The sequence below is a fragment of the Lepidochelys kempii genome, chromosome 6, assembly GCF_965140285.1.
Source record: "Lepidochelys kempii isolate rLepKem1 chromosome 6, rLepKem1.hap1, whole genome shotgun sequence".
Classification (NCBI taxonomy): domain Eukaryota; kingdom Metazoa; phylum Chordata; order Testudines; family Cheloniidae; genus Lepidochelys; species Lepidochelys kempii.
The window spans coordinates 42,697,443-42,709,602 of record NC_136385.1 but is presented as its reverse complement, the minus strand read 5'-3'; the positions used below and the strand labels follow the sequence as shown (position 1 = coordinate 42,709,602).

At 41.2% G+C, this 12,160-nt stretch overlaps 1 protein-coding gene across 4 annotated transcripts in view; it reads left to right on the top strand.

The window, feature by feature from the left end:
* The window catches only part of ELP4 (elongator acetyltransferase complex subunit 4), a 268,889-nt gene that overhangs the window by 213,283 nt on the left and 43,446 nt on the right, over window positions 1–12,160 (top strand). Inside the window, exon 10 of one of the 4 annotated variants that reach the window (XM_073347770.2) lies at window positions 8,213–8,389. The exons of the other annotated variants lie outside the window; for them this stretch is intronic. Coding sequence (XP_073203871.1) covers window positions 8,213–8,317 — 105 coding nt within the window. The 3' untranslated portion in view covers window positions 8,318–8,389. Of the gene's footprint in view, window positions 1–8,212; window positions 8,390–12,160 lie in introns of those variants that run through there. 4 annotated transcript variants of the gene reach the window in all.

The following is a 12,160-nucleotide window of genomic DNA, read 5'->3' as shown; positions in this document are numbered from 1 at the left end:
AAAGCTAGCATCCTGATGCTGACCCTCCTCCTAGCAGCCATAGACCGTCCTTCCTTCCCAGCATAGTACTGCCTACAGGTATCACTGAAATCCTGGAAATGAGCTGCTCCTCTGCTTATAATTAACTGGGAGCTGACCAGTTTCCTTAAAGTTGAGCAACTTTTTACCATTTTTTTCAAATGTGCAGTGTATATTATATGAACTTAGTATCCAAAATTTTAAACTAAAAGATGGGAGGTTGACTTTACAGGAAACTGAAGACATCTGGTTGTTCATAGAATGGGCACAGGACGTCCAATACAGTTCCCCCACCACCTGCCTCCTGTGTACCTCTTGTGTGACCTGGAGTAACTGTCTGTAGGGATTAGAGGTACTCTAGTAATCCTTTGCCTTTCTTTTGAGGCTGTGGACAAGGTACCAACTGTGATATTGACTTCTGTCCATAAAGAACAGGACTGAAACTACCAACCTATTTCATGGAGACTATCAAACAGTTTTCAGAGTAACAGCCGTGTTAGTCTGTATTTGCAAAAAGAAAAGGAGTACTTGTGGCACCTTAGAGACTAACCAATTTATTTGCGCATAAGCTTTCGTGAGCTACAGCATCCGATGAAGTGAGCTGTAGCTCACGAAAGCTCATGCTCAAATAAATTGGTTAGTCTCTAAGGTGCCACAAGTACTCCTTTTCTTTTTATCAAACAGTTGTCATATAATACTAACGTTTTGTCCCTACCTGCCATGGGTAGGTCCTAACCAGCAACCTGAATGTGAAAGACTCCATTTCCCAGTACCATTACCAGTTCCTTGGGGTATGCAGCTTCAACCCCTGGCAGAATATCATTCATTTGCCTCTTTAGTGTAGTTAAAAGAAATTTTAATTTGCTGCAGAGTCAAACCTGTTCCATCATTCATCATAAATAGTTTTACTTTGCACAGGCCAGGCTTTCCCCTTTTCCTCTTACTATATTTGCTATAGATTTTTTTGGTATCCCAAGGAATTCTGCTATATTTAGGTTTAAGAGACTGTGTATGCCAATGAAGTATTTTTCATTTGAGTTGAACAAGTTAGTCCTCATATCATTCCTACAACGAAATCATTTATATGGTGACTTTTGATGTCTTAATAATAGGTACCATTGTTCTGATTCTTACACAAGTCGATAATTTGGGATAAATATTCTTAGTACGCCTTTTTATGAGTAATGTTGAAATGTTAGTCGTACCACTGTTCTTTGGCTCTATGAAGCTCAAGATTCTCGTTTTTAGTGAATATGTTGTAGTTTGCTGCTGACTCCACTGTATTTCAAAAATATAATATGCATGTATATTTATGATACTCTAAGCTTGCATATTTGAGGTTTAATTTGGAAAAAGATGTAGATGTTATTTTTAAACAGTTTGAATTTTATGTTTACAATAGCTGAAACATTTAATTATTAAGTAAAGCTGGAAAATATATTGCAAATAACATTTCTATATAACAATAAGTTAAATTCTGCCTATTATAAAGTTTTCTCTTGATTTTATTTGTAAGAAGCCTTTGTGAAAATATCTCCAATTTCTCCAAATGAAAAACACAATTTGACAAAGATTAAATCATATTAAACAAGAAAATCATTTTCATTATCTTCTCAGAGGTAGCTTTATTTTCAACAATTTAATATATAAAATAGCATATTCTGCACCCTCACCACACCAATTCCTCCTCTTCAATCTTCCAGGCAGCAGCAACTAAAAGAAATATTTTTCTGCTATATCCAGTTCACTGATTAATTCTCCAGCATTTCTTCTGCCTTGTTGATGGAAACTTATGGCATTGCTGCTACATAATGTTATTTATGGTGCTATTTGGTCTTCTTCTTTTGTCAGTACCTCTGGAGCAAAGAGGAAGAAAATAGAACCAAATAAATTCCTCAACGACAGACCAGTACATTTATTGCTTTTGGACTGTCACTCAGCCTAAGGAGTATAAAACAGTGGCTTGCACCATTAAAGGTCCCACGCTGATTGCTTGAGTTAGAGACTGAGACCAGAGGATATATGTGGAGTTTGAAGGCCATCAAGAAGAATAGTTCAAAAGTATTAGACCTTTACTGAAAAGAGAAGGAAGTTTCCTGAAAGTTTTCCAACAAGTCAGATTCATTTGATCCTGCTACCATAATAAACTTCATCTGGTATAAAAGACAAACCATATATTTAAAGAATATAGAAAGTCATCACTTGGGACATGTAAAACTCAGCTAGACAAAACACTAATGAATATTCAATGGGGAGCAATTCCACACTGACATGGAGGCAGAAAAAATTAATAGGCCTTTTCCAGCTCTAACCTATATGAATTTTATACTAATATGAATATATTAATAGAGGTCAACTGAATAAGAGAGCCTTTGATTTTTATGTTTCGTTTATTGAATAGTCGTTATGCTTCCCTTTAGTCAGTCAAGGTTCTTGTCTTCTTTATTCCCTGTGAATTCTCCCACTCGGGTTATTCTATTATAAGGATCATACTGCCTTTGTTTCAGTAAAAAAAGTCATTTTACAGAGGTAGATTCTAGCCAACTGGCTGGACTTCATATTCATTCCAGCTAGTCAACCAGTTTTCATGTTCAATGGAATATCTCTGCTTTCAATGTTCTGATTTCTTCCCCCACAGGAAAGATCTTTTGGTACAAACCTAAGAGTGATTATTCATTTCCTATCTTAAGGGACTTTGTGTTCCCTTTTTTAAAGGATCCCCCGGGTTCCCTGGAAAGAAATAAAGCCTCTAGGTGAGTGGGCAAGCAGTCTTTCGCTACCAGTCCATCTCCTTGAACAGAGAAGCTCTAGGCTCTCTGCCAGTCACTTTCCACTTCCAGCCTTGTTACCCACAATACACTGCCACCTCCTCCCTACTATTATTCTCTGCCAGAGGTAACAGTTAGGAACCAGCAGTAGAGGGAGGTATGGCATATCAAAAGGGCAGGGGAGGGCAAGGAAGTTCACCAGCAAATTCGGCTAGTCAGGGATCCCTGTAGGCAATTTCCCCCCACCTGCAGCTCTTCCGGCCTCTGACAGAAACACTTTCAGCGCCATGCCCAGTAATGATCATCAAAAGTCCTTAGGAATTGATCAGTGCACCAGGCATTAAAGACCCGGAGTTTAATCATTGTCCTAAGTATTAAAGAAAAATAAAACCGAATTGTCCGAGAAAACTGTATGTGTTTTTAAATTGATTAACACGTGTTCATTGTGTTTGGCTTAAACTATCCTTCTGCTCCCAAACTAACATAATTTTAAATACAATTTTGATAAAGCAACATGTAAAGGAGAATGCTGTAATTTTTTACTGAGAGAAACTCAGGTTTAGATGCTGAAATACATTCATTCACAAGGCTGTGAAAAAATTAAAGCTGGTTATTACACTTAGGAAGGAAAAATCAAATGGACAACTACAAAATGTGGAATAAATTGATTAGATGGTAGTACTGCTGAAAAGGTTTCGGGGCTATGAAACCTGGTGAGGTGAAACCTATGAAGCACTGGTGAGGCTTCAGCTGAAGGATTGTATCCAGTTTTGGGCACCACACTTCAAGAAAGATGTGGAAAAATTGGAAGGAGTCCAGAGGACAGCAACAAAAATGATAAAAGGTTTAGAAAACCTGACGTATGAGGAAAGGTTAAAGTTTAGTCTTGAGAAGAGAAGATTGAGGGGGGACCTGATAAGGATGTGAGGGATAGCTCAGTGGTTTGAGCATTGGCCTGCTAAACCCAGGGTTGTGAGTTCAATCCTTGAGGGGGCCATTTAGGGATCTGGGGCAAAAATTGGGGATTGGTCCTGCTTCGAGCAGGGGGTTGGACTAGATGACCTCCTGAGGTCCCTTCCAACCCCGATATTCTATGATTCTAAGTGTTCAAATACATTTAGGGCTGTTCTAAAGAGAACTGTGATCAATTGTTCTCCATGTCCAGTTAAGGTAGGACAAGAAGTAATGGGCTTAATCTGCAGCAAGGGAGATTTAGGTTAGTTCTAACTGTAAGAGCAGTTTAAGTTCTGGAATAAGCTTCCAAGGGAGGTTGTGGAATTCCCGTCATTGGAGGTCAGGGACAGTCTAGGTTGATTTGGTCCTGCTTCAGCACAAGGAGCTGGACTTGATGACTTCTCAAGGTTCCTTTTGGCCCTTCATTTCTATGATTCTAAGTATAGGAAAGAATACCCCCAAAAAAGTAAGCAAAGGAAAAATAATTAAAATAAAAGTATGCATGCTGAGGATTAGATTTGTCTGAAAGATTCACATGTTTGCAGTGGAGACAAAAGGGCATGGAGTTTAAAGATAGTGAGGGACAGTTCAGAAGTGTAAGCATGAGAATTTGTTTTATACACTTAAAATGTATGTACAGCTTGCAGGATAAGATATGGCTCCTGTAGATCAGGTTTTTGTCTTGTTGCATGCTTGTTTGTATAATGAAGTGCAATGGGAAAATTTCTCTCTTTTTTGCAGAAACAAGCAAGAGAAAGACTGAAAATTTGAAGTTCAGTTTGTTTTTTTAAAATTTCTTAGTATGCCCCGTCAGTGGAACATGTTTCTTTCATTTAGCATCCATACTTCTAATTTTTATAAAATATTCTGATTAATGGCTGTCATTAAGATTGTGGAGACATAAATAAATGACCAGTAATATTATGTGCTAGTCCATATATGTACATGAGTAGATTTTTTGTGTGTGTGCTACATTTCTAATTAGAATTTATTCTTTAATATTTGTTTATAGTTCAGTTAATGACCGTGAAATAAAGCTGAAGTTGAGGCTTTTAAAATTGGATTAAAATTTAAAACACTGCAGAAAATGAACAAAGTAACTTAAAAGAAAGAAAAGGGCCAGACAAACCAACATAGCTCTTCCTTTTGTGCTTCATCTTAATTCCACCTCTGTACATTTCCACCATAACTTTCAATCTCCTCTGTATGTTTTAAAAACCAAACATTTTCAAATTTAACCTACATAAGTTCTCATTTTCAGAGGTTCTTCACACTTGCAGCTACCTGGAGGAGCAAGGGGACAGGTAGACATTTCCACCTTCTGTTCTTTCAGCCATTATTAGTACATGCTAAAATAAAATGCTGCATACCTGATGTAAAGGCTCTTTTGCCCCCCAAGTTATCATCCTCCTCTTTTTGAACTGACAGCCTTCATCTCCCTAGCCAAATCTGGGTATTGGGACTTCAAAACAGATCTTGTGATCCCAGCAAGGTCTCAGGCATCTTCCAACCCAGTTCCTCGTCTCTCTGATCTACTTAGTTTTCAGAGCTGAAGTCCTCCTTCTCCTTCTCTTCATCCCTTCTGACAGTATTACCTGGAACCAATGTGCTCTTTAGAACATCAGGCTGTGTAGAAGGATGAGTCCAGAATTTAGTCCAGGTCCTCAAAGGTTAGACATCTTCTCCTCTCTGCACACAATATATTACAATTGTCCCTAGTCTTGTATGAGACCATAAGTCCCTAGATTTTTTCATGGCACTTTTTGCCACTGTGAGTTATGCTCATCCCAGCTAGTTGCTCATATACTTTTGTCATAGACCAAAGTGTTCCTTATTGCTGAGTTTAGTTAGATCAGTGGCGCTCAACCTTTCCAGACTACTGCTTCCCTTTCAGGAGTCTGATTTGACTTGTGTGCTCCCGAGTTTCACTTAAAAAATACTTGCTTACAAAATCAAACATAAAATACAAATGTGTCACTGCGCACTATTACTGAAAAATTGCTTTCTTTCTCATTTTTACCATACAATTACAAAATAAATCAATTGGAATATAAATATTGTACTTACCTTTCAGCGTATAGTATATAGAGCAGTATAAACGAGTCCTTGTCTATATGAAATTTTAGTTTGTACTGACTTCACTAATGCTTTTCTTGTAGCCTGTTTTAAAAGTAAGCAAATATCTAAATGAGTTGATATACCCCCTGGAAGATCTGTGCGTACCCTCAGGGGTATGTATACCCCTAGTTGAGAACTGCAGAGCTAGATGGTCTCAGCATGGTCACCAATGCCCTCACATCAGCCTCAGGCCAGTTGGCAGTATGCTCATAGTACGCTACCTCTGAGATTTGCTAGTGATTGAAGCAATATGAAATAGACTGCTGTTGAAGAGGTTGATATCTGTGAAAATAGCGTACAAATGACCTCCATAGTGGTACATCGTTATTTGTACAGGAAATTTACTGCTGCGAAACTTGATTCCTGCATAGAGTAGTGAGAAAAACCATCTAGGGAGTGACCAGTCCACTGCTGAATGGCAGAGGGCAGACTGTTTGCACCACTGGCACTATCATACTAGTGATTCATATCCAGAGTGCCAATGCACCTCTGGAGAGAGCATGACATTGAAGACTACAGAGCGGTTAGCCTTGCTCAAATCAAATGTAATCCAAATGGTGGTGTGAATAAGTGTCTGTGCACCATTAGGAGAATTTTAGTGTGTAGTCACTTGGTTTTAGAGTTGGTTACAATCATGGTAGGGTGCCCAAACAATACCAAATTTCTCTGGTGTAGACAAAGTTTCAGTGGTTGAATAGTGTCATCCATGATTTTGAAATCTTCTACATGATCTCTTCAAGGTAATCTATTTTAGAGAATGAATCTAATTACTGTAACATCTCATAATGTAGGTTCTTCATTTTTTATTCTTTGAGTCATTAAAATTCAATGCTCTTGGTGGATGGTTTCGGTGATTACTAATGAGATATAAAGCTTTTCTTCTATAGGTGACTGAATCAGATCCAGCCCAGATCAATAGTGACGGAAGGTTGTTGCCATGTGATGGCTGTTTGTTAGCCCATTTAAAATGATTTTGCTCGTTCCCCTCCAGTTTTCAGTGGCCAGGAGCCTAAAAGCACCAGTATAGTTATAGTATGCTCCCTCGTGGGCAGCCTCAGCAGAAAGGCCAGGGATTGAAAAAGTATGAAGATTGAACTACCCTTAGATCCAAGTAAAGGATGAGGCATATTGACATGGTAGTGAAAATTGCACTGCTCCAGTTCATTTTGTATCTGTTTTGGGTAAAAATGGAGATTTGCAGACCCAGGGTTGTCAACATCACACCTCTTACAAGCACTAAATTCATAACGCATTACATTTAAAAGTTAAAAATATTACTGTGTATGAAATAGTGTTTGGACCTGATAGAGCTTTAGACAATCAAACTTGTGAGTATTCCCAATAAGATTTTCAGGTTCATAAAGTCCATGTAGAATTTTTAAATGATTGAGATATTTTTTATGACTGCTAAAAAGGTAGAGAAGGAAGAGGAATAACTGTCATTGATTTATAAGAATGGGGTATGCTGTGTCAGAACACAGAATAATAGAAGTAGATAAAGTGAAAATGATTATAACTCTTGTTGTTTGATTCTAACAACTCCCCCTGTGTATTTATTTATTTTATACTACTATATTCTCTTCAGTCTCTTGTGCATCATACATAAATTATTTGCTCTATAAAAAGTAATTTCAACTAGTTTTTAAAAAATCTAAAGAACTAATACATTATCTTTAAAGTATTTACTAAATGTTCAACAAGCAATTAATATAATTTTTTCATGGTCAGCTTCATGAGCCATATCTGCATCTTCTGGATGAAAAGGGGAGAGATAAAGACCGAAACTAAGGGAAACTAGAGGGAAGAGAGATTCTTAGATAAGCAGTAACAGCAGATTGGAGTGGATGCCCTACTTAATATTACCTGTCACTATAGATGTGACAAGATTGTTTTAGACTTTCCATGACTCATTATTCATTTTTCTAAAGCCTTAGATATATCTGTGTCAAGATGGCAAAATAGTCCCACATAGTTGATTGTGTTTACTTAATTAAGAAGTTTGTGAAAATACTAATAAAGATATGTCTACACTACAAAATTAGGTCAATTTTATAGAACTCGATTGTTAGAAATTGATTTTATACGGTCGATTGCGTATGTCCAAACTAAGCGCATTAAGTCGGCGGAGTGCGTCCTCACTACCATGGCTAGCATTGACTTACAGAGCGGTGCACTGTGGGTAGCTATCCCACAGTTCCCGCAGTCTCTGCTGCCCATTGAAATACTGGGTTAAGCTCCCAATGCCTGAAGGGGCAAAAACATTGTCACGGGTGGTTTTGGGTACATGTCGTCAGTTGCCCCTCCCTCCGTGAAAGCAATGGCAGACAATCGTTTTGCACCTTTTTTCCATGCAGATGTCATATCACGGCAAGCATGGAGCCCGCTCAGCTCCCCGCTGCTGTTGTGAGCATTGTAAACACTCCAGGATAATGCGGAAGGTATATGCAGAACCAGGCTAAGAGATGCTAGCACGAGGACAATTTTGATGAGGACATGGACACAGATGTTCCTGAAAGCATGGGCTGTGGCAATTGGGACATCATGGTGGCAGTGGGGCTGGTTGATACAGTGGAACGCCGATTCTGGGCCCGGCAAACAAGCACATACTGGTGGGACCACATAGTGTTGCAGGTATGGGATGATTCACAGTGGCTGCAAAACTTTCGCATGCGTAAGGCCACTTTCCTGGAACTCTGTGAGTTGCTTTCCCCCACCTTGAAGCACAGGAATACCAAGATGAGAGCTGCCCTCACAGTTGAGAAGCGAGTGGCGATAGCCCTTTGGAAGCTTGCTACGCCTGACTGCTACCGGTCAGTCGGGAATCAATTTGGAGTGGGCAAATCTACTGTGGGGGCTGCTGTGATCCAAGTAGCCAATGCAATCATTGACGTTCTGTTATCAAGGGTAGTGATTCTGGGAAATGTGCAGGTCATAGTGGATGGTTTTGCTGCAATGGGTTTCCCTAACTGTGGTGGGGCGATAGATGGAACGCATATCCCCATCTTAGAACCAGATCACCTTGCCAACCAGTATGTAAACTGCAAGGGGTACTTCTCAATGGTGCTGCAAGCACTGGTGGATCACAAGGGACGTTTCACTGACATCAACGTGGGATGGCAGGGAAAGGTACACGACGCTCGCATCTTTAGGAACTCGGGGCTGTTCAAGCAGCTGCAAGAAGGGACTTACTTCCCAGACCAGAAAATTACCGTTGGGGATGTTGAAATGCCAATAGTTATCCTTGGGGACCTAGGCTATCCCTTGCTCCCATGGCTCATGAAGCCATACACAGGCAGCCTGGACAATAGTAAGCAGCAGTTTAACTATTGGCTGAGCAAGTGCAGAATGGTGGTAGAATGTGCCTTTGGACGTTTAAAAGCTCTCTGGCGCTGTTTGCTGACTAGGTCAGACCTCAGCGCAACCAACATTCCCATTGTTCTTAGTGCTTGTTGTGTGCTCCATAATATCTGTGAGAGTAAGGAGATGTGAGGTGAGGTGAGAGGTTGAGGCAAATCGCCTGGCATCCTATTTTGAGCAGCCAGACACCAGGGCGATTAGAAGAGCACAGCAAGGTGCGCTGCGCATCGGAGTGGCTTTGAAAACCAGTGTCATGACTGGCCAGGCTTCGGTGTGACAGTTGTGTGTATTTCTCCTTGATGCAAACCTGCCCCCTTTGTTGATTTTAATTCCCTCTTAAGACAACGACCCTCCCCCCTTCAAAATAAAGTAACTATTGTTTTGAAACCATGCATTCTTTCTTTATTAATTAAAAAAAAAGGGGTGATAACTGACAAGGTAGGTGGGGTGGGGTGGAGTGGGGGAGGAGGGAAAGACAAAGCCACATTGCTTATTGTAGCCACACTACAAATCAAACTGTTTGAATGACAGCCTTCTGTTGCTTCAGCCATCCTATGGAGTGGAGTGGCTGGGTGCCCAGAGTCTCCCCCACCTCCCGCATTCTTGGGCTTCTGGATGAGAAGGGAATGGAACTTGGGCGGTTGTACAATGGATGCAGCGGGGGTCTGTGCTCTTTTTGGCTTTCCTGCAGCTGCACCAGACACTTCATCATGTCCATTTGTTCCCCCATTGGCCTTAGCATCACCTCCTGCCTTCGCTCTTCACGCTTCTGCCTTTGCTCTTCGCGCTCACATAATGCTTTCCTAGCCTCTAACACTGTATGCCTCCATGCATTCAGCTGTGCCCTATCAGTGCAAGAGGACTGCATGAGCTCAGAAAATATGTCATCGCAAGTGTGTGTTTTTCGCCTTCTAATCTGCGATAACCTCAGGGACAGAGATGATAGGGGGAGCCTAGAAACATTTGCATCTGTGGGGAGATAAAAAGGGAGAGTAAAATTTAAGATGATACATTTCTGAGAGCAAAATGGAGACTCTTTCACAGTGAATCAAGCAATTCACAGCAGACAGCACATGTGCTTTAGGTACAAGGTCTCATATTGCCTTTTATATTGAGCGCCTGCCGGTATGGTGACACATCACACAGAGCTGGGCAACAGAATTCGGTTTCCATGCAGCCATGGTAAGGCAAAGGGTACATGGGGTTGGCTTCTTACGCATAACATGTGGGAATGGTTTCAAACTGCAGCGCCATTCTTTCCCATAGCAAGCAATGGGTTGGGTTTCACATTTAAAAGGAGGGACTGTGGTTTTCGGGTGGATGTGCACCTCCCCCCACCACACCACGTGGCTATTCTCCGGGATGATCCCTTTTAGCCAAGAGCAAACAGCCCAGCATGAATGGGGTCCTTTTACTGTTCCCTTACAAAAATTCCCCTATTTCAACCAGGTGACCATGAACGATATCACTCTCCTGAGGCTAACACAGAAAGATAAAGACCAAATGTTGCTTGAATGCGACCAAAACCCAGGACCATTCGCTGCCATGCTTTGTGCTGCAATGATTCCAGAACACTTTCAGAGTACCTCCAGGAGAGCTTCATGGAGATATCCCTGGAGGATTCCAGCTCCATCCCCAGACATGTGAACAGACTTTTCCAGTAGCTGTACTGGCCACGAATGCATCCCAATTCTTCAGGGCAAATCAAACATTAAACACTATTGCTTTTAAACCCTGTACTGTAGTTACAAATGTGCACTCACCAGAGGTGCCTTCTCCGGCTTCAGGGTCAGGGATCCCGGCTTGGGAGAGTATTGGCTCCAGGGTGATGAAAAGGTCCTGGCTGCCGGGGAGAACGGATTCACCACTTGCCTACTGCGCATTCTCCTCCTCCTTCACCTCCTCATCCACAAAATCCTCCTCCCTGTTGCATGAGACTCCCCCCTTGCAGGTGTCCACGGACAGTGGTGAGGTATTGGTAGGGTCCCCTCCAAGAATGACATGCAGCTAATCATAGAAGTGGCATGTATGGGGTTCTGACCCAGAGTGACCATTTGCCTCCTTTGTCTTTTGGTAGACTTGCCTCAGCTCCTTAACTTTCACGCAGCACTGCTGTGTGTCCCTGTTGTAGCCGCTCTCCAACATGCCCTATGAGACTTTGGCAAATTTATTTGCATTTCTTCTCTTTGATTGGAGTTCTGCCTACACAGATGCTTCTCCCCATACAGCAATCAGATCCAGTGTCTCCCTTTCGGTCCATGCTGGAGCTCATTTGCGATTCTGTGGGGACTGCATTGTCACCTGTGCTGCTGAGTTCGCCACGCTGACCAAACAGGAAATGAAATTCAAAAGTTCCCAGGGCTTTTCCTGTGTATCTGGCTAGTGCATCGGAGTTCAAAGTGCTGTGCAGAGTGGTTACAATGAAGCACTTTGGGATAGCTCCCGGAGGCCAATACCATCGATTTGTGTCTGCACTACCCGAAATTCGACCCAGCAAGGTTGATTTTAGCGCTACTCCCCTCGCCGGGGAGGGGTACAGAAGTCGATTTTAAGAGGCCTTTAAGTCGATGGAACGGGGTTGATTGTGTGGACGCAGTCATTTTAAAATTGACCTAACGCAGCTAAATTCTACCTAACCCCGTAGTGTAGACCGGGCCTAAGTTAAAATATTTTTTCTTCAGGTAGAATACGCACAGCAGCATACTTCCTTTTTCTTTTCCAGTTTTTCTTAAACTTAGAATATGTTGCTCAGTTCTTTTTCTCCAACAATTCTTTCTATGATTTTTCAATACTTAATTCTTTATCCAGATTAGATTTTGGAAATGCAGAGTGTGAATGATAACTTGGATAGCAGGTGCTGCTATAAACAACAAGATGAAATTTCTTTAGTTTGGGTCATAGCAACTGTTGAGTTTTTCACACTTATTTAAGGTGATGCAGAATCG